This window comes from Sus scrofa, chromosome 13, assembly GCF_054392235.1.
Source record: "Sus scrofa isolate SSC_HxYL_T2T_F1_AM1 chromosome 13, Sscrofa_HxYL_maternal_Yorkshire_Landrace_v2.0, whole genome shotgun sequence".
In the NCBI taxonomy this organism is placed as follows: Eukaryota; Metazoa; Chordata; class Mammalia; order Artiodactyla; family Suidae; genus Sus; species Sus scrofa.
In genome coordinates, this window is record NC_139395.1 from 212,540,832 (window position 1) to 212,568,595 (window position 27,764).

General features: G+C 41.2%; 1 protein-coding gene across 12 annotated transcripts in view; it reads right to left on the reverse strand.

Annotated features, from left to right (window-relative positions):
* Positions 1 to 84: 84 nt before the first annotated feature.
* Positions 85 to 27,764, reverse strand: part of CRYZL1 (crystallin zeta like 1) — a 43,950-nt gene continuing 16,270 nt past the window's right edge. For 2 of the 12 annotated variants that reach the window (XM_084986490.1, XM_084986491.1), the window contains exons 4-12: positions 27,030 to 27,102; positions 21,141 to 21,209; positions 13,220 to 13,353; positions 10,902 to 11,013; positions 7,388 to 7,486; positions 5,112 to 5,233; positions 4,112 to 4,217; positions 1,190 to 1,235; positions 85 to 638 (exon numbers count right to left, since the gene is read on the reverse strand). In XM_084986490.1, the coding sequence (XP_084842616.1) occupies positions 539 to 638; positions 1,190 to 1,235; positions 4,112 to 4,217; positions 5,112 to 5,233; positions 7,388 to 7,486; positions 10,902 to 11,013; positions 13,220 to 13,353; positions 21,141 to 21,209; positions 27,030 to 27,102 (861 nt within the window). In that variant the 3' untranslated portion in view covers positions 85 to 538. 12 annotated transcript variants of the gene reach the window in all.

Consider the following 27,764-nt stretch of genomic DNA (forward strand, 5'->3'; position numbering starts at 1 on the left):
TATTGTGATGGTCCTGATGGATCCTGAGGAAACCCTGGAGTGAATGAATATTTGAAAAAAAAAATTAAGTTGCTATGGGCTAGATCCTTTCAGGCTTGAAGATATATTCAAATGATTAGGTTAGGACAGCAAAGGCTTGTTAAAGAAGGAAGGTATTGAGAAGAGAGTGTAATACAAAAGTAATGTTATTTTGATACAGCAGGAGATTCCAACAGCTTTATAGATAGTAGCATGGCTTCTGCTTAAAGCAGTTTTCATCATGGAAAGAATTTTAGAAGAGGCAAATATATAGAAACAATAACTAAAAAGCCTTTTAGAATATTCCCTTTAGATGCTAATTTTAGAATTGTCTTGAGTATTTTTTCAAGTACTTCTCAAATACTTCAAATAACCCTGAGCATCTTGTCTCAGCAGGAAATATGCTTAAAAAATGTAAAAACTTGCTTTTATCTTCCTTAACTTTTCCCAATTTCCAAGGCAACTCAGGCTTCAAATACTGGAATAGGCTCATCCAACTGAGGTCTGAGAAAGAACAAAATTAAAATTGAACAACTTGCTTCTTTCTTCGTTGATTTTTCTGAACAACTTCCATGGTAACTTTTGCCTCGTATAGTGGAATAGGTTCATCCAATTGAGGTCTGAGGAAGAATGAAATTATTAGAAATGTCAGGTCTAGTTAAGGATGAGTAGAGTACATAGAATGGTAGTTGACAACTGCTATAGTTCCACTCTATTACTTTAAATAAACTTGTCTATTAATATTTCCATTGTTAAATTTTTAAGTGGTTAAATTTTGAAGGGGGAAAATAGCTATTTAATCCACTCCCTCTTTTTTGATAAACAGATCCAACTAAGAAACAAATAACAAAACAGTACTTTTCCCTCCTGCCAAGTTGTGGGTTATTTCAAGTTGCTTTGGGAGAGGTGATGAAGGCGAGTAAGGGGTGAGGTACAGTATGGAAGGGAGGAAGGAAAACTCACAAACCACTTGTATCTTAGGGAATACTTACTGGTGTATCATAAGATATGCTTTGAGAAATATTAAAGAGCAGCTATTTATCTAAACAAAATAGCAAAATATGGAGGTGACAGGTATACTAAGAAAGCTGAAACAAAAATGGGAATGCCCATTTTAACTGCCGAGGATAAAAAAATTAACTAGAACAATGAAGCTGGTCATTTAGCATACCTAAAAACACCAGTTGATAACTTCTCCATCACATCTTTTAAGATACGTAGCTGGAAAGACTGTTAAGGTGGCAACGCAAAGAAGAGAGGAGTAAATCAAAACCATTTGATAAGCAGAGGGTATTAGGTAGGTCACCTATGTTGTTCTTTTTCCTTTTTTTGGCCGCCTGTGGCAAATGGAGTTCCAGAGCCAGGAATCAGATTGGAACCGCACTTGCGACCTAAGCCACAGCTGCAGCAATGCCAGATCCTTAACCCACTGTGCCGGGCTGGGGATCGAACCTGCATCCCAGCACTCTCAAGACGTTTCGCCACAAGGGGAACTCCTGTTGTTGTTGAACAGAAATGCTGTAAGCTGTCAAATTTACCTCTAAAACAGGAAAATGGGGGAACTGATTTGAGCAAGGTGGTGACATAATAAATAGAGCCCATACTTCTAGGGCCACGTGATGAGAGAAGCAAGCCTAATGCCCATCCTAAGTAATGACTAGTGTTATCCCAAATGGATACTAACAGAACTGGGTCAGGGGTTCATTTTAGCACTTCGAATGGTATTTTTAGTTAAAAACAATTTTAGCACTTGCCTCTCTTACTTTGGGTGCACATTTATTATTAAGCCAGATGATAATATATATGCAGGAAAGTTAATAATCTGTAGGTGGGTGTAACATATGCTACGAAGAGAACTAAAGGAGTGTAAACTTAAAACCTCTAGTCATTTAATTAAAATTCTAATATTAGGACTGAGAGTCTCTATAAACTGATAGCACAGGAGTTATTTTATGGTGTATAATCACACATTTGGAATCCCGCACTATGTTAAATCTCAAGTAGCAACTGGCTCATGTGTGATGACACTGAGGGGGGTTTGCACAACCGAGGACTCAAGTCTCATTTAGGACTTTAGAATTCAGGACATTAGAAAATACAAATTAGAAAACATGAACATAAGCTATTTTTAAGATTTTCTTTTTTGGCCTCGCCTGCAACATGGGGAAGTTCCCCAGCCAGGGATCAAACCCTTACCACAACAGTAAACTAAGCCACAGCAGTGACAGTGCTGGATATGTAACTGCTAGGCCACCAGGGAACTCCTGAAGATATTTCTAAGAGGACCTAAAGAATATTTATTCACTATTCATGTATTGCAAATTCTCTCTACTTCTGTTAATGAAATTGCCAAGAGTGTGTGTCATGTATCTATGCAAAACACATACTTCTGATTTTGGAAAATTTAGCATTTTATATAAACATGTCATATTTCAACGAATATGTTAAAGGTTAAAATCTTCTCATGGTGGAGGGAAGGGAGAACAGTTAAGAGAATTAAGCACTGCAGGCAAAGCAGCCAGCCTGACAGGTAAGATGCAAAACACACTAACTAATGTTACTTCTAACACATGGTATTCTCTACCATCAGCGCTCTCTGCTTTTATTTATTTATTTACTTATTTTGTCTTTTTAGGGCCACACCCATGGTATATGGAAGTTCCCAGGCTAGGGGTTGAATTGGAGCTGCAACTGCCGGCCTACACCACAGCCACAGCAATGAGAGATCCGAGCCGCATCTTCGACCTACACCACAGCTCATGGCAACAGCAGATCCTCAACCCACTGATCAAAGCCAGGAATCGAATCTGAGTCCTCAGTCCTCATGGATGCTAGTTGGGTTCGTTAACCACGGAGCAACAACGGCAATTCCTCTCCTGGTATTCTTGATAATGACAATGCTACTGGATAAGTCATTATTTAAAGCTGAAGTTTAAATAATTCTTTCATTAAAAATTAAGTTTATTTTCCAAATTTAATAGGAAAATATTAATCAGAAATACTTTAAACACATACATTTACCACATGTTCTGGTTTTTGAAATGTATTCTTTAAAGCTCAACATATGCAAATATGCTAATTAAAACCTATTATTTGAAAGCTCTGAATTAAGTCTGCCATTGCTCCTAGAGGGGGCAGGCCTTTATACATAGCACACATATATAACAACACACATTTAATAAAAATAAAGAATGATATTCAGTGGAGACAAACATAAGGTTATACAAGTCTCTTTCTTCATGTGCAAGTATACCCTATTAAGTAACGAGAACTTATTTTTTCTCCAATATATTAAAAATTTTACCAAGTGCGGCTGCCTTTAAAACAGGCGTCTTAGAAATAGAAGTTTTATTCTTTTTTTTTTTTTTTTTTTTGGGGGGGGCTGCACCCACGGCATATGAAGTTCCCAGGCTAGGGGTCGAGTCTAAGCTACAGCTGCTGGCCTACACCACAGCTATAGCAACGCCAGATCCGAGCCATGTCTGTGACCTACACCACAGCTCATGGCAAAGCTGGATCCTCAACCCACTGAGCGAGGCCAGGGATGGAACCTGCGTCCTCATGGATGCTAGTCAGATTTGTTAACCACTGAGCCACGATGGGAACTCCTCAATGACATTTTTAAAAACACCCCATAAACTCTTTAATTTAGATAAGTATTCTGAAATATTCTGCACAATGTGCCAAAACAGAATTAAGGATGCAGGCTCTCAAGGTGGCTTATAATGTTCACAAGGCCAGGCTAAAAATGAAGCAACATCTTTCTTGTATCCAACAGTTTATCTCTCGTTCAGAAATGAGTGAGAACTGCCTGGGTATGATTCCTGACCTGTCCCTTGCTAGCTGCATTCTTGGGCACGTATTAACCTTTCATTTCTTCACCTGTGACACAGGGGTAATAACAGGACTTGAACCTCACAGGGCTGTTTTAATATTTAAATAAAGTCATACCTATAAAGCTCTTGGAACACTGGCATAGTCAGTGAAAGTTAGCTGCTATCATTATTATCATGATCATTACTAAAGAACTTAATGATGAGAGTACAAGGTCAATTCCAAGCCAGAAACTCAAGTCAGTAGAAAAAAAGGATATAAAGATACTTTCCCTGTTGTACATTTGACAAATTCCAAACTTCATCATTAAGGAAAGCCACTGTCGCTCCCTTGAGGAAAAGGCAATGGCTATCTGGAGGATCCAGCTTGGATAGAATGCATAAAGAATGGTCAGTTACTGTAAATTTAATAGCAGAAGAATGATTGATATCTTCAGCCAGGAAAACTTTTACACAAATTAAATGATAACCCAGATCACAAATAATCAGCACACAAACTTCAAAAACAGTATGTATACTGTAATATTTTCTTTTCTAATTCATTGTCCAAAATGATAAAACAGCAATGTCAAATGGAAGGCCAGTCTAGAGGTGATGAAGGGGTCGTAGGGGTGTGTGTGTGTAACAGTGTGTGTGTGTGTGTGTGTGTGTGAGAGAGAGAGAGAGGCTATTACCCACCAGTCATCTTCATGAGGATGTGGGAAAAACAGGGGCAGACTGGTATATGAGAATTATGGTATTTGCATATCAACCTCGATAAAAGTGCCTGAATTGAATTTCGTTGAGAAACATAACTTTGCAAGACAGTGTGTGTGTATATATATACACTGTGTATTTATATATATATATATATATATATATATATATATATAAATGCTTACACAGTAAATTCCAATTTGAGTAATTAAGAAACTGTCATAATTTTCCACAGAAATATTTTGTTAAGTATATGTCAACAAGAATGTGTGTTACTAGGGAAAAAAATCTTATTTCAAATACTGTTAAAAAATTCACAAGTCACTACTTCCACACCGCTACATAAAAGTTAAATGAACTCTTCTGGTCGGCACTATATTTCAGTATTTTGGCCAATATATAGCTAAAGTTTTTTTTAAAAAAAGCTACATTTCTTTAAAAAGAGGACATAATTCAGAACTTATATTAATTTAGCCACACCTTCCCCAAAAGATTTAGGCATTATTCTTTGTTAATTACTTCCTTTTGGTATAACAGTAAATGTTTTATTGTTTCCGATAGTACCTGCAGGTTTTCTTCTGTTGTTACCCAGTGGCCTCCAACACCAAGAAGGGTGATGATATCATGTTTATGTGGCAGCAGTTGTAATTTTACAGCTGGTTCATCATCTTTACTATATAATCTCACTTAAAAAGGAATAGTTTAAAGAGTGGGGGAGGGGAGAGAGGGAGAAAAAATATATTTTATAATAATCTGACAAAAATTTATTCTTTAAACTAGTTCTCTTTGCTTTTTAATGTGAGAAGAAGCATTTTTCTTAGAAAAAGGTAATACAATGTATTCAGACACCTTAAAATAATACCTTTTTGCATTAAAACTGGCCATAAAATTTACTTTAGATTTAATAAGTGAAATAACTAAAAATAAAAAATCTATTTTAATTTGAAAATCAGGCAAGTTAACAACACACAACTAAGTTGGATAGTTCTTCCTTTCTTTTTTTGGGGGGGGGTGCTTTTTTTTTTTTTTTTTTGTCTTTTTTTTGCTATTTCTTGGGCTGCTCCCATGGCATATGGAGGTTCCCAGGTTATGGGTCCAAATGGGGCTGTAGCCTCCCGCTGACACCAGAGCCACAGCAACTCGGGTTCCGAGCCGCGTCTGCAACCAACACCACAGCTCACGGCAACAACGGATCGTTAACCCACTGAGCAAGGGCAGGGACCGAACCCGCAACCTCATGGTTCCTAGTCGCATTCGTCAACCACTGCACCATGACGGGAACTCCGGGGGCTGCTTTTTAGGGCCTCACTCATGGCATACGAAGTTCCCAGGCTAGGGGTTGAATTGGAGCTACAGCTGCCAATCTACACCACAGCCACAACAACTTGAGATCTGAGCTGTGTCTGCGACCTACACCACAGCTCATGGCAACACCGGGTCCCCACTGAGCGAGGCCAGGGATTGAACCAGCATCCTCATGGATACTAGTCAGGTTTGTTACTGATGAGCCACGACGGGAATTCCCTAAGTTGGATAGTTTTCATCATAATATTGATAGCTTAATACTTTGGGAAAGTTGACTTCTGAATAAGGAACTCATGATTCAAAATGGTCAGAATTTGACATAATAATTGAAATGTCTATTTGAAAAGTTAATGAAGTATACAGTCACTTCCACTGAAAGATTTTTCTGAATTTATTTCAAATCTTGAAAATACTGGCCAAAAAGAAACACATACAATGGTCATAGCTATATTCATTACGATTCTTAGGATAGAAGATAGATCCCAACAAGGTATAATTAAATCTCTTTGCAGGCTTGTGAAACCTGTTCTTTAGGTGCGATAGAACTACCTGTGTACAGACTAGGTGTTGAATAGATATTGGTTAAACCACAAAAGTTCAAGGAAGGTGAAAATGCAAGAAAATTCTGTGCATTTTCCAAATAGGGACTGCAGAAGTCAACCACCCGATGGGGCAGCTGTACATGGCAGAACAGAGCAAGCATCTGGTTGAGACCTGAACTAATCCAGGAACCACTGAGTAGGTCATGTTTGCAGATTTCTTGTAGAGATACTTATACTCCAATGCCTAGACTTTAAAAGGCAAGCATGTCAACCACACTTTAATAAAATGAAAAAAAAAGAAAAGAAAATGAATTAAAAAATAACCTCAAGCAGAAAAACTGAAAAAGTAAGCATGTTTTCTTCCAGAAAGTGTTTATAATGGGAATAAAATGAAGGAGCTCCAATTTATTTATTTATTTATTTTATTTACTTATTTATTATTATTCTCTTTAGGGCTGTACCTGTGGCATATGGAAGTTTCCAGGCTAGGGGCTGGATCAGAGCTGTAGCTGCTGGCCTATCTGTGACCTATGTTGCAGCGTGCGGCAAGGCTGGATCCTTAACCCACTGAGCAAGGCCAGGGATCGAACCCGCATCCTCACAGATGCTATGTCTGTTTCTTAACCCACTGAGCCACAACAGGAACTCCCTGGGAGCTCCAATTTAAATTAAAAAGTTAGGAAAAAAAACTCAGCTAAACATCAATTTAATAATTACTTCCATGGTTCCTGGTTAATTTTTTTCCCCAGAAATTCACCCATCATAATAAAAAATTTACACAGACTACCAGTTTAGCAACGTACCCACCTCCAGCAATAGTTTCCGGTTAATTTTTGCCCCCAGAAATTCACCCATCACAACACAAAATTACACAGACTACTGATTTAGTAAAGTACCCACCTCCAGCAATAGGTCCTAGTTAGTTTTTTCCCCCAGAAATTCACCCAGCACAATACAAAGTTACCCAGGCTACCGATCTAGTAAAGTACCCACCTCCAGCATCTAGGACAATATCTACTCCGAGGCCACCTGTTTCTTCTAAACAGCTTTCGGCAACATGGGCTTTCCCATTGGATACGTCGATCACGCGGGCTGTAAAGAACAGGAAGTCAGGCAAGTGTACTGTTCTCTAGGTGATCAATACAAATCAGGGAAAAAGAGAAAGCAGAGCAAGTAAGTATCTCTTCTCTGAAATGAATTAAGTGATTGAAACAATTAATGAATCCATATTATACCTTTCCTCATCCAACCCAGTACTGGCAAGGCTCAATTTAAATGAAGCGACTGGTATATTTAATAAAATGAAAATATGAGCATTTTGTGGATAATATGCTCCAAGGCTGGGCTCTTGACACGGAGGATTGTTCTCTATAGCTAAAGGGTATTTTGCCAGAACTGAGACTCTCTAAACCTGAGGTACATATATATATATTAAGATGTGGACCAAAAGATTAAGCAGTTTCTTGTACGTTCAGATTTAAGACTTGAGAGTTAAAAGGTACGAAGACATTTTTAAGGGATTTGGTACCTATTAGAGGCTGCTTTATCCTTACTCAGTCCTAGATATCCCAACCCACATCCTCATTCCCCCAGCTTCCCCTGAAAACAAACAAAAAAATCCTAAAGGTGATAAAAAAATTAGTAAAAATTAAACTGGTTGCTTTCAAGTATTACATTAAAACAAGCCAAATGAGAGAATTAAAAAAAAAACTCAATTTTTTTTTTTTTTTTGTCTTTTTGTCTTTTTTTTTGTTGTTGTTGTTGTTGCTATTTCTTGGGCCGCTCCCGCGGCATATGGAGGTTCCCAGGCTAGGGGTTGAATCGGAGCTGTAGCCACCAGCCTACGCCAGAGCCACAGCAACGCAGGATCCGAGCCGCGTCTGCAATCTACACCACAGCTCACGGCAACGCCGGATCGTTAACCCACTGAGCAAGGGCAGGGACCGAACCCGCAACCTCATGGTTCCTAGTCGGATTCGTTAACCACTGCACCATGACGGGAACTCCAAAAAACTCAATTTGAATTGGCAAGTGAGGATACATGTTTATATTTCATTTTTGTATCTTTGAGCACCTTCTCATTAAGGAGAATTCCTCTCAGAGCTGCTCAGATTTGAGGTGCAGACCAGCAGGAATCAAAGTCTTGGGGGATGGAGGTGGGGCAGGGACACGAGGGAAAGGTGGCTGAAGCACAGAGGAAGGGCAGGGTTAACCAAGAGGAAACCGCCCCCTCAACAATACTATCTCTTTGCCCCCATTCCATTTTCCATCTCTTCTTTCTCCTTTTTTTCTTATTTTCCGCCTTTCCTGGCCCATGATTTAACTTCCTTCCATTTCTTGGTGATTTCTGCCAGAAGCATAACTTAACCATGGAAATAACATAGGCTCTACTGTTAGACAGGCTTGGGTTCAAATCCCATTCTAGGAGTTCCCATCGTGGCTCAGTGGTTAACAAATCTGACTAGCATCCATGAGGATGCAGGTTTGATCCCTGGCCTCACCCAGTGGGTTAAGGATCTGGCATTGCCGTGAGGTGTGGTGTAGGTTGCAGATGGGGCTTAGATCCTGTGTTGTTGTGGCTGTGGTGTAGGCCGGCAGCTACAGCTCCGATTCGACCCCAAGCCTGGGAACCTCCATATGCCGTGGGTGCGGCCCTAAAAAAACAAAAACAAAACAAAACGAAACAAAACAAAATCCCATTCCAGACCTTTTTCTAGTTGTATGTTCTTGGACAAGCTAAATTCTCTGAATACTGTTCCCCAGCTCGTCCTCACAGGGTTGCTGAGGATCTAAGGAGCCGTCACCCACATTTAACACTCGGAGAACTTTACTTTTCTTCCTGCCCATTCTTCACTTACTCTCTGCTCATCCTTTTTTCTCTTCATCTGGCAAACTCCAATGTGAATGCTGTTAACTCCAGTCTAATAAATCCCATTCCTATCTTCCCCTCTTTTTCATTATTCCAACCTATTTTCTCTCTTCTTTCCATATTCACTGCTGTTTGGATAGGTTCAATCTTCTCAAGAGCTCCCCAGCTGACACCATGTCCTGTTTATCATGAACCATACCTGACCTGGGTTTCTTTGTAAAGGGCTCATCTCTCTTCCTAGTGTATCACAGGAAACAGACAACTTAGAGATATATCACTGGGTAAAAGAGGGTGAGATACATACAAAATGATGCAAAAATAGATCCATTTATTGACTAAAATCAAAGAGGTATGATGTATTTCTTTTTTTTTGTTGTTGTTGTTGTTTTTGTTGTTGTTGTTGCTATTTCTTGGGCCGCTCCCGCGGCATATGGAGGTTCCCAGGCCAGGGGTTGAATCGGAGCTGTAGCCACCGGCCTACACCAGAGCCACAGCAACTCGGGATCCGAGCTGCGTCTGCAACCTACACCACAGCTCACGGCAATGCCAGATCGTTAACCCACTGAGCAAGGGCAGGGACCGAACCCGCAACCTCATGGTTCCTAGTCGGATTCGTTAACCACTGCGCCACAACGGGAACTCCGGTATGATGTATTTCTAAATGGTGTCAAAGTTCACCTTGAATTCAAACCTGGGCAAGTTGATGATAATGGGGTGAAGGGAAAAAAAAAAAAAACAAAAAAACCTTGAGAAATGTTGGTTTAAAAAACCAAATAACTGGAGTTCCTGCTGTGGCACAGAGGAAATGAATCTGACTAGTACCCATGAGGATGCAGGTTAGATCCCTGGCCTCGCTCAGTGGGTTGGGGATTCCCTGTTGCCATGAGCTGTGTGGTGTAGGTCGAAGATGCAGCTTGGATCTCTCATTGCTGTGGCTGTAGTGTAGGCCAGCAGCTGTAGCTCAATTCCACTCCTAGCCTGGGAACTTCCATATGCTGTGGGTGAGGCCCTAAAAACCAAAACAAACAAAGAAACAAAAAAGAAACAAATAATTAACATTTAAACCTTAACTTAATTTGGACTGAGCACAGATACTAAGTACATTTTATTTATTTATTTATTTCACTGCTCCTACCCCATGTGCAAGTTTCTGGGCCAAGGATCAAACCTATGCCACAGGAACAACCCGAGCTGCTGCAGTGACAATGCCTGATCCTTAGCTCACTGCGGCACAAAAGGACGCCATTAGTGCATTTAAAAAATGACATGCATTTGGCATTTTACAGTTTGTTTTACAAGTGCAGTTTGTCTGTCTTTTTTTCTTTTGTCTTTTTAGGGCCACACCCACAGCAGATGGAAGTTCCCAGGCTATGAGTGGAATCGGAACTGTAGCTGCTGGCCTACACCACAGCCACAGCAATGCTGGATCCGAGCCGTGTCTGCGACCTACACCACACTTCACAGCAGTGCTGGATCTTTAACCCACTGGAGGCCAGGGGTCAAACCCGAATCCTCATGGATACTAGTTGGGTTTAACTACAGCTGAGCCACGACAGGAACTCCTACAAGTGCAGTTTTTAAGGTGATACTCCTTCCAAATGTTATGTTTTAAAGTCTGTGTTGACTATTATTACTCACCTATGGGAGGCTTAAATCTTTCAAGACACTGCTTGTCTTCAAGACTGCACACTGTTGAAAGCACTTTGGCTCCTCTGTGGTGTGCTAACTGAATAGCTATCGTACCGAGAGCCTGTGTGGGGAAAAAAATACACAATGGGATTACAGGTATAGGGCACAGGTTGTATCTAATTTATTTTATAGTTGTCTAATCAAGTGTAATGGTTTAGCGCTACTTCGGTATATTTCAAAGTCTTATCTGATAGAAAGAAAAAAATACAGACAAGTCTAGAAGGGAAAACATTTGATAGACTTCTTCAAGGGGGAGGGTGAAAAGCCATGTGTGCCTCAGGCTCTCGGCCAGGATACCTGCAACACATAATTTCAAGGACAGAAGCTGCATTCAAAACACCTTGGAGGGAGTTCCCTTTGTGGCTCAGTGGTTAACGAACCTTATTAGGATCCATGAGGATGCAGGTTCAATCCCTGGCCTTGCTCAGTGGGTTAAGATTCCAGCGTTGCTCTGAGCTGTGGTATAGGTCGCAGATATGGCTTGGATGGGAATTGCTATGGCTGTGGCGCAGGCTAGCAGCTACAGCTCTGATTCAACCCCTAGCCTGGGAACCTCCATATGCCTCAGATACGGCCCTAAAAAGCAAACAAAACAAAACAAAAACACCTTGGAAAGGTGAAAAACTGGCCTTTTAAGGGCCTTGTCAGCATAATGTTCTAAGCCAATTATATAATACATATATGAAAGTCCAGCAATCCTCTCTTTGAAAAATCAAAGGACTTCAAAAGTTCCATCCTTTTGCTGACCTGTGGGCTAAGTTCAGGGAAACACTATCATCTTGATGTTGGAGGGAAGGCTGAAGCCAATGCTGAAGAGCGGTCTGCCTGCTTTTTTTTGTCTCCACCCACAGCATGTGGAAGTTCCTGGGCCAGGGATTGAACCAAAGCCAAAGCAGTGAAAATACTGAATCCTTGAAGGCTAGGCCACCAGGAAACTCCCAGATGTGCCTCTATTTTCAAAGAAAAGCAAGGGAAAAAGATTTTTCATCAATAGCCAGATAGATAATAAAATTATAAATTCACCCCGTTTTGTAACATTTTTAGATTAAAATACTATATTTGTATGTATTCTTTTAATGCCTTGATCTCAGTTTGATGATACATGTAATATGTTTTGTTTTTTTTTGCTTTTTTTTAGGGCTGCACCTGTGGCATATGGAGGTTCCCAGGCTAGGGGTTGAATCAGAGCCATAGCTGCCAGCCTACACCACAGCCACAGCAACGCAGGATCCGAGCCACATCTGCAACCTACACCACAGCTCATGGAAACGCTGCATCCTTAAGCCTCTGAGCAAGGCCAGTGACTGAACCTGTGTCCTCATGGATGCTAGTCAGATTGGTTAACTGCCAAGCCACAGCGGGAACTCCAACATGTAATGTGTTTCAATGAGCACACTTTTACCTTGTGTGATCTATCTATAAATGCAACACCTTATTCACATAAAGGATCTGATATAAACTTGGCAGGGAGTTCTGGGGCATGGCTGCAAAGACTATGAGCTATTTCAGGCTTTGTGTACAGACAGGAATAAAGATGGCCTGTTTACTTTTTTTTTTTTTTTTAATATATAGCAGATTCAAGGTAATAAGAAACTATACTTATCTAATGCTAACTTTTATCTCCTACTGATAAAAGCTGCTTATTGTAGGGAGTTTCCTGGTGGTCTAGTGGTTAGGACTCGTTGCTTTCACTGCTGTGGCCTGGGTTCAATCCCTGATCTGGGAACTGAGATCTCACATCAAGCCGATACACGCCACGGCCGGTGGGTGATGGTGGTGGTGGTGGGGGGAGCTGCTTATTTTATACAATGGGAGTTTGGTAAAAGTTATTAGAGAATAAGCTAATTAGCAACAAATAACTTTAGCAAATGGATGGCCCATTTCTTTCTGCTTTTTTAGGGCCGTACCCATGGCATATGGAGGTTCCCAGGCTAGGGGGTCAAATCGGCGCTATAGCTGCCGGCCTACGCCACAGCCACAGCAATGCCAGACCCGAGCCCCATCTTTTACTTACACCACAGCTCATGGTAACACTGGATCCTTTAACCCACTGAGTGAGGCCAGGGATCGAACCCGAGTCCTCCAGGATACCAGTCAGGTTCGTTACCACTAAGCCACAGTGGGAACTTGGGCCCATTTCTTAATTCCTTAAGTTTACTATATTTTGGTCTAGCAAAAAGACAAAAAAACAAACAAACAAAAAAACAAAACAAACAAAAAAAACCCTATATTTTGGTCTATTTCTTAACAAAACTATTAGCACCTACACTTGCTCCATCCATGATCAGCACTGATTTTCCAGGAGAGAGATGAGAAAGGTAATGCAGAGCTGTGTAGGCTCGTACTCCATCCCGAATGGTTCCAGCAGCTTCTGTCCACGTAACTTTTTCTGGTTTGTGAACTACCGCAAAGAACAAGGGGAAACAATCTGTTAGCAATCCCATTAATGCTGCCTCCGGAGCCGTTTCTATCGCCACTCCCACCAGGGCTCTGGTCCAAGCCTCTACTCCCATTATCTTCACCTACATTATGAGTTCTGCTTCTATTCTTGCCCACGCATAATCCACTCTCACACAGGAGAGTGTCTGAGTGTGCATTTTTTAAAACGTCTTATTGTTAAAGTAAAAACATATGCAAAAAAAAGTACATGAACACAGGAAACAAAGTACAGTTGGATGAGTAACTATAAAGCAGGTATGTATGCAAGTAACCACATCCTGGTTGAGAGAGAGAACACGGCCCTTACCCCAAGAGCCTCGCCTCTCCCACCAGAGACATTTTTCTTTTAACTGAGATATAACGACATCAGAGGTCACCACCATCCAAACTTATTTGCCTTCATGATTTTTTTTTTTTTTTGCTTTCTAGGGCCACACCTGTGGCACATGGAGGTTCCCAGGCTAGGGGTCGAATTGGAGCTGTAGCTGCCAGCCACAGCCACGGCAATGCCAGATCTGAGTTGTGTCTGCGACCTACACCACAGCTCATGGCAATGCCGAATCCTTAACCCACTGAGCAAGGCCAGGGACTGAACCCGCAACCTCATGGTTCCTAGTCGTGTTCATTGACCACTGAGCCACGACAGGAACTCTGCCTTCATGGTTTTAACAACTCAAATATCTATTCACAAACAATATAATTTTGTTTTGCTTCTTCTCTGAACTTAATCTAAATGGAGTTGTACCATACACGTTCTTTTCTATCTTCTTTTCCTGCTCAATATTGCTTTTGAAGACACCTCCTTTTTCATACATGTGACTGTAGTGCTTTAATTTTGGTGGTCTTTGGCAAAATCTAATTTAATAGGATGGATTGGTTATCCACTCTCCAGTCAAGGAACATTTGTGTTGTTTCCCATTTCTGGCAGCTAAGCATAAGAATGCTCTTGTATAGGAGTTCCTGTTGTGGCTCAGTGGGTTAAGAATCCCACTAGTATTCATGAGGACGTGGGTTCAATCCCTGGCCCTGCTCAGTGAGTTAAGGATCTAGTGTTGCTGTGTCTGTGCTGTAGGCTAGAAACTGTAGCTCCTATTCAGTTCCTACCCTGGGAACCTCCACATGCTGCGTGTGTGGCCCTAAAAAGACCAAAAAAAAAAAAAAAAGAAAAAAAAGAACGCCCTTGTATAAAAGTTACTGTTACACAGCTTTTCTCCAGGATATTTACTGAGGAATGGAAATCCCAGTTCCAGGACATATTACCTTGAACTTTACTGCATATTTCTTGCATATTTCATTTTGCTGCTGTGAACATCCTTGTCAACCCTGGTTTTATTATACACTTTTGGCCGCTGTATGGGTGTGTAATGTTTCCTTACGGGGACTTTAATTTGCTCCCCGCCCCCATACTAATGAAGCTGAGCACCTTTTCACGTTTGTTGACCATCTGAATTCCTTTGGCGAAGTTACAGTTTAAGTGGTCTATCAATTTTTCTATTGTTGTTGTCTTTTTCTTGTTGATTTGTAGGAGTTTTTAATATATTTTAGATGAGTCATTTGCCTGTTTATGTGTTATCAATAGATAATATTTTCAACTTTATGGCTTCTCTTTTCAATCTTTTTAATGGTAGCTTTGAAAAATAGAAGTATTTTTATTTTTACTTTTATTTTACAGGATAATCTTTTAAAAACATAAATAACATCCTAACAGTACTCTGCTTGAAGTTTACCAGAAGTATTTTTCCTCTGATGACAATAAATTCAGATGGGTTAGCATGGACGGTCAGCATTGCATTTACCTACTAACTAGTGCCATCTAGTGGGGAAGTGGAGCAAAAACCCATGAGACAGACAAGGCATTAAAACAGTAAAATAAACTGCAGCAGGTGATATCACACATGGTACTTTATTCCTTACCAAATTCAAGATAGCTGTTTTCCCAATTATACTGATTATGAAATGGGGTTCAGGGTAATTAATTTGTCTGAGACCACGAGCCTGAAAGTCTGACTCTAAAGCCCATCTACTTTAACAGGGGATGCTAGAGCTATGTACAATTTATTTACATGCAAACTCTTTTTGTCTTTTTAGGGCCACACCCATGGCATATGGAGGTTCCCAGGCTTGGTGTCAAATCATAGCTGTGGCTGCCGGCCTACACCACAGCCACAGTAACGCAGGATCCGAGCCATGTCTGCGACCTATACCACAGCTCACAGCAACGCCGGGTCCTTAACCCACTGAGTAAGGCCAGGGATCAAACCCGCAACCCCATGGTTCCTAGTTGGGTTCATTAACTGCTGAGCCACGAAGGGAACTCCTATTTACATGGAAATTTTTGGGAATATCTTCCATCATAAGAATTGGGACTACCTATATTTTCGTTAAGAAATAAAAAAAACCAGACTCCAGATATAAGTGATATCATATGGCATTTGTCTTTCTCTTTCTGACTTACTCCACTCAGTATGAAAGTCTCTAGTTCTATCCATGCTGCTGCAAATGGCATTATTTTGTTCTTTTTTTATAGCTGAGAAGTATTCCACTGTGTGTGTGTGTGTGTGTGTGTGTGTGTGTGTGTGTGTGTGTGTACATCTTCCTAATCCAATCATCTGCTATATCTGGAATCTAATAAATGGCACAAATGAACCTTTCCACAGAAAAGAAAATCATGGACATGGAGAACAGATTTGTGGTTGCCAAGGGGGAGGGGGAGGGAGTGGGGTGGACTGGGAACTTGGGGTTAACAGATGCAGACTGTTGCCTTTGGGATGGATTGGCAATGAGATCCTGCCATGTAGCACTGGGAACTATGTCTGGTCACTTATGGTGGAGCATGATAATGTGAGAAAAAAGAATGTGTACATGTATGTGCAACTGGGTCATCATGCTGTGCAGTAGAAAAAAATAAAGTGTTGGGGAAATAAAAAAAGAAATAAAAAAATGAGTGCTTAGGAGTTCCTGTTGTGGTGCAGCAGAAACGAATCTGACTAGGAAACAAGAGGTTGCAGGTTTGATCCCTGGACTCACTTGGTGGCTTAAGGATCTGGCGTTGCCATTAGCCGTGGTATAGGTCACAGATGTGGCTCGGATCCCGAGTTACTGTGGCTGTGGTGTAGGCCGACGGCTACAGCTCCGATTAGACCCCTAGTCTGGGAACCTCCATATGCTGCAGGTGCGGCCCTCAAAAAGACAAAAGACAGGAGTTCCCGTTGTGGCTCAGTGGTTAATGAATCTGACTAGGAACCATAAGGCTGCAGGTTCGATCCCTGGCCTTGCTCAGTGGGCTAAGGATCTGGCGTGGCCGTGAGCTGTGGTGTACGTTGCAGATGCAGCTCGGATCCCGAGTTGCTGTGACTCTGGTGTAGGCCGGCAGCTACAGCTCCAATTGGACACCTAGCCTGGGAACCTCCATATGCTGCAGGAGGGGCCCAAGAAATGGCAAAAAGCCAAAAAAAACAAAAACAAAAAAACAGTGCTTAAAAAATGCTAACATCGAGAGTTCCCACTGTGGTGTAGTGGGTTAGGAATCTGACTGCAGGGGCTTGGATCACTACCAGGGTGTGGGTTCGATCTCCAACCATGTGCAGTGGTTTAAAGGATCTGGTGTTGCTGCAGCTGTGGCATAGGATGCAACCGTAGCTCGGATTCAATCCCTGGCCCAGGAACTTCCATATGCCGTGGGTGAGGCCATAAAATGGGAAAAAAAAAAATGCTAACAGTAATAAAACTGCATTTAAGACTGCCGAGGCTTTAAATTTGCACAGTTAGATGTGGTTTAATGTTGAGATCCTTGCTTTTGTGTCAGGTGGTCCTCAAGTGTTTATTATGCAATAAAAACTGAGAAATAAAAGAGAGCTATGTACGCGTAAATAGCAGTGTATCAGAGCCCAAGAAATACAATTTCAATTCTTTCTACTTCAAGTACAAAGGAATAATGCTGGAAATGTGTGCCAAATTTTCTTTTTCTTTTTTTTCTTTTTGGTTGCGCCTGAGGCATGCAGAAGTTCCCTAGGGCAGGGATCGCCACAGTTGTGACCTGCGCCACAGCTGTGGCAACATGGGGCCCTTAACCTGCTGCCCCACAAGGGAATGTCCCCAGGATATGTTTTAATTTGAAAACTTGTTCAAGAAAAGTGTGTCCAGTCACCAATACCATATAGAAGAGAAATGAAAAGACAATGTTATATAAGCTTTAATTTGCAGTGAGATTCTTGGGCTGATGGGATGTTATCAAAATCAGATCAATTGTGCTGGCTCGAAGAAAAAAAAAACCTTACTTTTCCCAAAAGTAATTATATATGGATGTGCTGCAGGAAGGGGGACCCCTTTCAGGGCCCAAGTGTGGACTCCGGTCTAACACTCGGAAATGAACTAGCTGAGGAGACACACATGCTGACAAAGCAAAAGACTTTATTGGGGAGGGGCGCCTGTGTGGGAGCAGCAGGGTAAGGGAAGCCAGGAAAACTGCTCTCGTGCCAAATTTAGAATGATAAATAAAATTATTTTAATGTTTGACCGAATGGCTTGAGCACAAAAAAAGAAAGCACAAAAGAGCTGGAAGAGGAGTTCCCGTCATGGCACAGTGAAAACAAATCCGACTAGGAACCATGAGGTTGTGGGTTCGATCCCTGGTCTCGCTCAGTGGGTTAAGGATCCAGCATTGCCGTGAGCTATAGTGTAGGTCGCAGACTCAGCTCAGATCTGGTGTTGTTGTGGCTCTGGTGTAGGCCGGCAGCAACAGCTCTGATTAGACCCCTAGCCTGGGAACCTCCATATGCCACGGGTACGGACCTAAAAAGACAAAAAAAAAAAAAAAAAAAAGCTGGAAAAATTACTCAACTTTTTAATTCTATCCTCAGTATTCTCCAACAAGAATAATACGACATCTTCTGGGAATTGTCTGGCGTCTAGTTCTTTGGTTTGCTGAAAGGTGACTGAGTTGTGAACTTTTATTTTTTTAAAAAATCATCAAAGAATTAATAGGAACTAAAATAGTAGTTGCGGTAAACTGAATTATTTCCCCCTGAAAATCTTCAGGGAACACACTGAAATGATTTCCTCTTTCAAGGAATGTTCGAGCTACAGCAGAGATTAGACATTAACCAGTTTGGCATCCTGGTTTGTGTGGTTCGCTTATCTTAGTTTAAGCTTTACAGCTACACAACTTTGATGCTCTAATTTGCTTTTCTCCTTCTGGTCCATCTTATAATTCCCAGTGTACAACAATGTTAAAGAAACAGGCCTTTTTTGTTTGTTTTCTTCAGTAGTTAACATTCTGCTACAATTTAGTTTAGTTTATCAAAATTCAAGCGGAAGAATCCAACCTAAAGCTTTTAGTTGACTCCATATTTACAAGCTTCTCAAAAGAACAGGAGTAATAAAGGCCCAAGGAAATTCTGGGATTAAGAATAGTAAAGTTTCCCGGAGTTTCCATCGTGACTCAGTGGTAACGAATCTGACTAGTATCCATGAGGACACAGGTTCGATCCTTGGTCTCACTCAGTGGGTTAAGGATCTGGCGTTGCCGTGAGCTGTGGTGTACGTTGCTGATGCAGTTTGGATCTGGCATTGCTGTGGCTGTGGCTGGCAGCTGCAGCTCCGATTTGACCCCTAACCTGGGAACTTCCATATGCCTCAGGTGCAGCCCTAAAAAGCCAAAAAAAAAAAAAAAGCATAGTTTCCCATAAAGGCGCAGTAGTAGTCCTCAGTTTCCAAACTATATTATATCAAAATTATTTATATATAAATCCATGACTATTATATCAAGTCATGGATTGAGATTTCCACTGCCTGGTATTTGAAAGTCAGCTTTGTCTTTCAAAGGAAGACACGTAGTTGGCTACACATCTAGGCTTAATGCATTATATATAAATATGCGCAGGCCTCAGGGTTTTGGAAAACTGCCTTTTAAAATTAAGTTTTATATAAAACAATATGGTATTACTTGGAAATTTCAGACACAGTAAATGCCATTAATTTAAAATAAATTACTTATGATTTATAATTTTAGCTGAGATGCCAAAGATTTGCCAGCCTAGCTCAAGTTGCTATATGGACTCGACTGTACAAATTTACTATTTTTAATAGTCCAAAATCCAAATTGGCCCTACACGGTCTGATTAGCAGTTATATCATTCAAGAAAAAACTTTGGGAAATTTCTTAATAAAATAATTCAAGAACATAAAAGAATGCTTGTTGACTTGCAGATAAGAGATGAAGAATAACTTGAATCCCAGCACAAGGAATAGCCAGCTGACTGGCAGGACTGCTGGAGTCCCGTGGATCTAGTTTGACCACATCTTTTTTCCTTGCCCTCAAAGGTAACTTCTGGGTGACTTTTCTTTTTTTAAATTTTTATTAAAAATTTTTTTTTATTTTTTGTCTTTTTAGGGCCACACCCATGACACACGGAGGTTCCCAGGCTAGGGGTCAAATTGGAGCTGTAGCCAGCCTACACCACAGCCACAGCAACATAGGATCGCAACTGTGTCTGCAACCTATACCACAGCTCATGGCAACGGTGGATCCTTAACCCACTGAGTGAGGCCAGGGATTGAACCTGTGTCCTCATGGATGCTAGTCGGATTCGTTTCCACTGAGCCATGATGGAAACTCTGGTTGTTTCTCTTTTTATTCCACAATTACAAGCCATGCTATTAGGAACTCTTGTGCATGTCTAACTGGTGCACATCAAGCTTCTCTGGGGCATAAAAGTACCAGTGGAATTATAAGGTCTGAGGGCGAATACATCAGATCATTATACGATCTAATACCTTCACGGGACCACGCTAAATTATTTCCTAATGCGTTGGTACTAATTTACACTCCTTGTGCATGTAAGGTTCAACTGCCCACATCCTTGCCAACATGTGGGATGGTCAAACTTCCTAACTTTGTCAGTCTCATGGATGCATAATGGTATCTCTAAGCGGTTTTAATTTGCTTTCCCCTGATTACTAGGGCGATCCAACATCTTTTCACTATGGTTTCATGAAGAGTGTGGTGTGTATTTTAATTGTGGTGTTCATTTTAATTTAAATATTCAAGAATAAAATTAATCTAAGAAAAACTGTAAATTAACATTTAAATTGAACACTGCGTCAAAAGATATTAGCAATAGATGCCAAGTGTTCTTGAGTCTTTTGCCTTTTTTTTAGGGCCATGCTCTTGGCACAGTCTAGGGGTCAAATGGGAGCTGCAGCTGCAGGCCTACACCACAGCCACAGCAACGCAGGATCTGAGGCAAGTCTGTAACCTACATCACAGCTCATGGAAATGCTGGATTCTTAACTCACTGAGCGAAGCCAGGGATCGAACCTGTATCTTCATGGATACTAGTTGGATTTGTATCCACTGTGCTACAACAGGAACTCTTTCTTGAGTCTTTTCTGACTCAGATGCTACATATACTGTCTAGATTTTATACACTAAAAAATTTCACTTAATAACCAAGAAAAAGAAGTAAAAAAATCTGATTAGGGATATACCTTCAGAGCCAAGGGAGAAATGGCTTTTCAACCTTCTCACCATGAGCAGGATAGGGAAAACATAAAAGTCTACATACTGTTTAGTTTGAACACGAATTTTATCGATACAAGATGTAAGTTAGTAATAATTCATGTGACCACCCAACAGTTATTTTTTAGATACACTCAAGGCAGATGCAAAAAATTACATTGTTACAAAACCCCACAGATATCTGTGAAATAAGACTTAAACGAGCTCCGAAAGATGGAGTTGCCACATACCCAAGTAATGCTCGTGGACTCGAACAACTTCACAAAGTCCAGGGTCTTCAGAATCCAGGGGTAAAATTCCTGAAAAGTACAAGGAGAAATGTAAGGGATTCAAGCCCCAAATAAATTCATTTCTAATGAAAGGCCAGTAAGCATTAGTCCAAATTTTCTGCAGAGGAATTTCGAGTAAGGTTTCAATAACTACCAGTGTAGGTAAAGGGGAGATTTCAGAAATTAGGAAGAGGATAGTTTATTTTCTTTTTCTTATCTTTTTTTTTTTTTTTTTTTTTTTTCTGTTTTTTCCAGGGCCACACCTGCGGCATATGGAGGTTCCCAGGCTAGGGGTCCAATTGGAGCTGTAGCCACTGGCCTACGCCAGAGCCACAGCAACGCAGGATCCGAGCCGCATCTGTAGCCTACACCACAGCTCACGGCAATGCCGGATCCTTAACCCACTGAGCAAGGCCAGGGATCGAACCCGAAACCTCATGGTTCCTAGTCGGATTCGTTAAGCACTGAACCACGATGGGAACTCTGAGGATAGTTTATTTTCTGATATGAACACCATAATACCTGTCCTACCTCTCTATTTTCTTCCTCTTTTTTCACCTCTGAGTGACGGGAATGGTGGCGGCTGATGTACGGAGCCCGGTCAGAAGCGTGGGGGCACCTGGGTTCCTCTCTAAACTCGTCCCCAATGCACAGCTCCTTCACACAGCTTGGTTCTATAGCACAGTTCAGTCTGCTTCCAGTAAAATCCCATTTTCCCCTGAGCAAGTCTGATTTTATTTCTGGTCTCTTACAAAAAGAACCTTGACTAATACAATGTCACTGACTTCTTGGGCAATTAAAAAAGATGAGACAGATGGAGTTGCTGTCATGGCGCAGTGGAAACGAATCTGACTAGGAACCATGAGGTTTCAGGTTCGATCCCTGGCCTCGCTCAGTGGGTTAAGGATCTGGCATTGCCACGAGCTGTGGTGTAGGTCACAGACTCGGCTCAGATCTGGCGTTGCTGTGAGCTGTGGTGTAGGCTGGTGGCTACAGCTCCGATTGGACCCTTAGCCTGGGAACCTTCATGTGCCGAGTGCATGGCCCTGAAAAGACAAAAAAAAGCCAAAAAAAAAAAAATTGCAAAATGGCATTAACTATGGATTTTTTTAAAAAAATTTAAAGTTTCTAGTAAATTTTTAGTTTTTCAAGGATAGTAAGGGAGAAGCTCTGTACAATTCAAGTTGGATGTGGAGAGTGGAGCTGGGAGACAACCAAGTCAGTCTGTGGTCTTCAAACAGATGAACTGGGACTTTTTTTTTCCTCTGGAACCTTCAGCCTAGCTATAGGCTGGGGCCAATCAGAGAAGGGCTGCACCAAAGACAATAACAACTACCGGTCATCTATCTATCATATCTACAGCCAAATAGTCAAAAGTCTCTTTATCAATGGATATTTGAGAGTAAATGCCAAAACTCGAGTAAGTACTTTTATATGACACAAGGTTGCAATAAACATTAACAACTGCATAGCAAAAAGGAAGAGACAACAGTAAAACAGAGGGCTTGAAATAGGACTAATACAACCTGTAACTTACCAACTACTTCATCATCTGGTTCGAAGAATGATACCTTGCTTCCAACTAAAGAGTGGAGAAAATTAATCATCAGTATTATCAGGTTATTAAATATAACCTATTAAAAATTTTTTTTGGTCCTTTATCCTTTTAGGGCCGCACCCATGGCATATGGAGTTTCCCAGGCTAGGAGTCTAATCGGAGCTGCAGCCGCCGGCCTACGCCAGAGCCACAGCAACACCAGATCCGAGCCATGTCTGCAATCAACAGCACAGCTCATGGCAACACCGGATCCTTAACCCACTGAGCGAGGTCAAGGATTGAACCCGTAACCTCATGGTTCCTAGTTGGATTTGTTTCCGCTGTGCTGTGACGGGAACTCCTAAAATAAATTTTAAAAGCTACGGACTGATAAAAAGTCACTAAGTCAGAGACAAGGTCAAGAACTCCTAGGACATTTTGATAGCCTCTAAGGACAAGATGGAACACTTCAAATCTGGATTCTTTACAAAATCTGGGTCATGTGGTTGTGGATATCTTGGAGAAGGATGTCTCTCTGTTTAGCTAAGGATGAAGGAAAAAAGGAAAATAACCCAGTCCATAGCTCTTACGATAATTACACTGGATACCTAGGGTTCCCCACCTCCTGTGGCTACTCTAGCCCATCATTATTTTAGTGGCAGAATTTCAGATGCACAATGGGGAATTCTGGTTAGAGATCCATACAAAATTACTTCAATTTGGGATTACAAAAATAAATTCAGAATTGTGCCAAGAAATCTGGGGCACTATACAGAAGGGATAGTTACGAGAAAAGGTCTCCATCATCAGTCAGTTCTTTAGAATATTTCTGTTCTGATAGTTACAGTCGGAAATAGGAGTAAAAAAACCAAACCTCCTTGAATGCCTACTTGTGCCAGAATTTTAGCACATGATCACATTTAATCTTCAAAGCATACTTATTGAGCAGATATTACTATTCTTTTTTTTTTTTTTTTTTTTTTAGGGTCACACCTGTGGCATATGGAGGTTCCCAGGATAGGAAACCTAGAGCTAGGAAACCAGGAGCTACAGCTGCCCGGCCTATGCCACAGCAATGTCAGATCCTCAACTCACTGAACGAGACCAGGGATCGAACCTTCAACCTCATGGTTCATAGTTGGACTCACTTCCGCTGTGTCATGACGGGAACGCCCAGACATTACTGTTCTTGTTTAACGGATGAGGAAGCTGAGGTGGAGCAGGGAAGTGAGCGAGAAGCCTGCTGCATAAAAGTGGCCTCTCTGGCCCTGGCAACCAAAAGGCCCCAGTTTGCTGCTGCTTTGCATTCCTCCTGTGCCATCATCCCCAATACTTTTTGCTTCGGTACTTTACTCTTTCCCTTCTGCTGAGGATTCCTGTCTTCCTGAAATCACTCTGATCCTTTCTTTTTGGCTTGCTTCATTTTTAATTGTCCTTCAAACAGTGGCACTGACAAAGGTTCTATGCTGTCTGTACAGCTCTTTCACTTCTCTCTCCCTGAATGAGCTCATCAACTTGCTATTATTTTATTTAATTTATTTATTTATTTTTGTCTTTTGTCTTCCTAGGGCCATACCCGTGGCATATGGAGCTTTCCAGGCTAAGGGTCCATTTGGAGCTACAGCTGCCAGCTTACGCCACAGCCACAGCAATGCCAGATCCGAGCCATGTCTGTGACCTACACCAAGCTCACGGCAACACCAGATCCTTAACCCACTGAGCAAGGCCAGGGATCGAACCCGCAACCTCCTGGTTCCTAGTCAGATTTGTTTCCACTGCACCAATCCAACTTTCTATTATTTTAAATACAACCTGTAAACTGACAACTTTCAAATCGATGTATTTCCAGCCTAGATCACTCACCTCTGAGCTGAAAGTTACTAGATATTTCCAGGGGGATACCACTTAGCCACTCTGAATGCAAGTATAAATCCTAAACTCAGGGTCTTTCTCCAAATCAGATCCCCTTCCCTTATCCATGTGGCAGCAATTCATAGCTTAACCAGAATCTTGTAAACCATTCCTGGCTTTGACCTGTTTTAGATTAACCTGGTCCAGTCAATTATTAAGTTCTGCTGATACTGCACTGTCAGTGTGTCTTGGATCCATTCGCCACCTCTGCCACCACTGTCTCCACTAAGTTCTGGGCTTTGCCATTTTGCGCCTATTGGTCTACAACCCAAACAGTCCTCTTGCCTACAGCCTGCTTTGCCTCCCTTTTGAAGCTGCCCTTTCAATGGCCACTCTAATACTCTCTCTACAACCAAATCTGAGATATGAGCTCAGCATGGATCTGGCCCTCGCCTACCCTCTTGCCTAATTTTGGGGCAGGGAAGGAATCAGCATTCATATCGTTAAAATACTTTGTTCAGTATCTTCTCTAATGACTCTGAGTAGAATTTTGAGGGAGAATTTTCTTGACAAAATGTTTTTCTGCTGCCAAGTACCTTGCCTATGACTCCTGCCTAGAACTTAATTTTGTTCCAGCAACACCAAACTCTGTAATTCTTATATATATCACATTATTACTTGCTTTTGTGTCTTTGCTCAAGAGATCTTCTCTGCTGAGTGTGATTTTCCTCCTGAGGCCCCTTTCAGTCTGGGTGACTTCCTCCGAGAACCTTTCCCAACCTTCTGGCTGGGTGGGCACCTCTCCTTGGAGCTTTCAGAATAATCTGCTCATGCCTGTATATCTCTGTCTCTACCCCAGATTGTGAACTCTTGCAGGGCAGGGACTTTGTCTTATTTATCTTCACATCCTAAGCACTTAGCAAGTCTTCATTAAATGAGGAATAAGTGAATGATTGATTGATTGGTTATCTTCTGGCTGTTTTACTTCTTACTTTTATTTTTTTTACAATCTAAGCAGAAGAAAGGAGAGGGAATGAAATTATGACTTAGCTATGTTAGAAGACTATACTGAGAAAGAGAATCAAATATATTTTTATTTTTATCTTTTGTCTTTTTTTTTTTTTTTTTGTCTTTTCTAGGCTGCACCCGCGCCATACAGAGGTTCCCAGACTAGGGGTATAATTGGAGCTGTAGGTGCCAGCCTATGCCAGAGTCACAGCAACGTGGGATCCAAGCCAGGTCTGTGACCTACACCACAGCTCACGGCAATGTCGGATCCTTAACCCACTGAGCAAGGCCAGGGATGGAACCCTCGTCCTCATGGATGCCAGTCAGGTTTTCTAACCAGTGAACCACGATGGGAACTCCATTTTTTTTTTTAAATTAAATTTTTTTTTTGAGAATCAAATATATTACAGATTAAAATTACTGGTGAAATGCAAATGTCTAACCTACATGATAATGCTCATTTATCCACTCACATATGCAGAAAGAGCGACCATAAACTGATCACTACTAGCAGCAAATAAGAACAGAACGTTTATTCAGAAACAAATTATTTCAAGTACCTTAGGCTCACTGTCCCGCATATTAAGACCACTATTTACTAACCTTTTTCTTTAAGGAAATTATAAAATCTTACTGGTTATTTCTCCCCAGTACCCATTTTCAGATGAGTAAACTGTTTACCTCTGGGGGGCGGGTTGCACATGAGGCATGTGGGAGTTCCTGGGCCAGGGACTAAACCTGAACCACAGCAGCGACCTGAGCCCCTACAGTGACAATGCTGGATCCCTAACCCACTGAGCCACAACAGAACTCATACTTTTTAAATACTCAACTTTAGGCACACTTTAAAAATTTAATGTGAATGTCATTCTTAACTGTTATATAAATTCTGGCCCAAAGCCAATTTACACAAGCAATTTAGGCTGGTTTGTAAAGACATCATAAAAAGGACAATACTGGTCATTCTATTCAATGGCATTACTCAGGGATTTAAATACATAATCCGTAAATATTCATGAAACTGTTCACAAGTCTTCAGTTATAAAATACCAATTAAGTTCCATTTTTCTTTTTGATTACAAAAGGGCAAACGCTTCTGTTTAATTCACTCATGTTTGAAGAAGTGTGTATAATTTTATGTATCGGTAAACCAATTAGCTACCATTTAGCTTTTTAAAAAATTCTATTGAAGTATAGTTGATTTATAATATTGTATTAATTTCTGCTGTAGAGCAAAGTGATTCAGGCTTACATGTACACATATCTGTTCCCCTATGGGTTATCACAGAATATTGGGTAGAGTTCCCTGTGTTACCCAGCAGGTCCCTACAGACCATCCAGTCCATAGACCAGAGTGTCACAGGCCATCCCAAGCGTGCAATCTTTCCCTCCACTGCCATTTAATTTCTTTTATCTTAGAAAATAAATACAGATATTTATATCTGCAAACTTACCATCTAGCACAACTCCAGCAACTTCTCTCCCAACAGGAAAGAAATCCTTCTCCATCTTCATTTCTGCCAGGAGCTAAATAATGACAAAAGCTGGAATTTATTATCAAGACTAAAGAATAAATCTTTTTTTTTTTTTTTTTTTTTTTTTTTTGGTCTTTTTAGGGCTGTACCCATGGCATATGGAGGTTCCTGGGCTAGGAGCTGAAATGTAGCCCTAAGCCACAGCCACAGTGACACCAGATCCAAGATATGTCTGGACCTACACCACGGCTCACAGCAACACCAGATCCTTAACCTACTGAGCGAGGCCAGGGATAAAATCTGAGTCCTTATAGATGCCAGTCAGATTCGTTTCTTCTGAGCCACAATGGGAACCCCCTAACCTCTTTTTACACATAAGGAAAGACCAAAAATCAAACTAGAGAAAAAGCAAATATGGTTCTACTTTTGCCGTCAAGACAAAGCAGATAACTACAAAATAGGTTCTTCTATAGATTAGGAAACTGAGTTTGCTGAGGAATTAGCTGATATGTATGAGTATCATCATTCAAATCACCATTCACATACTTTAACATCTTTTTTTCAGGGCTGCAGCCTCAGCATATGGAAGTTCCCAGGCTAGGAGTCAAATCAGAGCTGCAGCTGCTGGCCTACAGCCAGCAGGGGATCCGAACCGCATCCACAACCTACACCACAGCCACAGGGGATCCGAACCACAGCTCACGGCAATGCTGG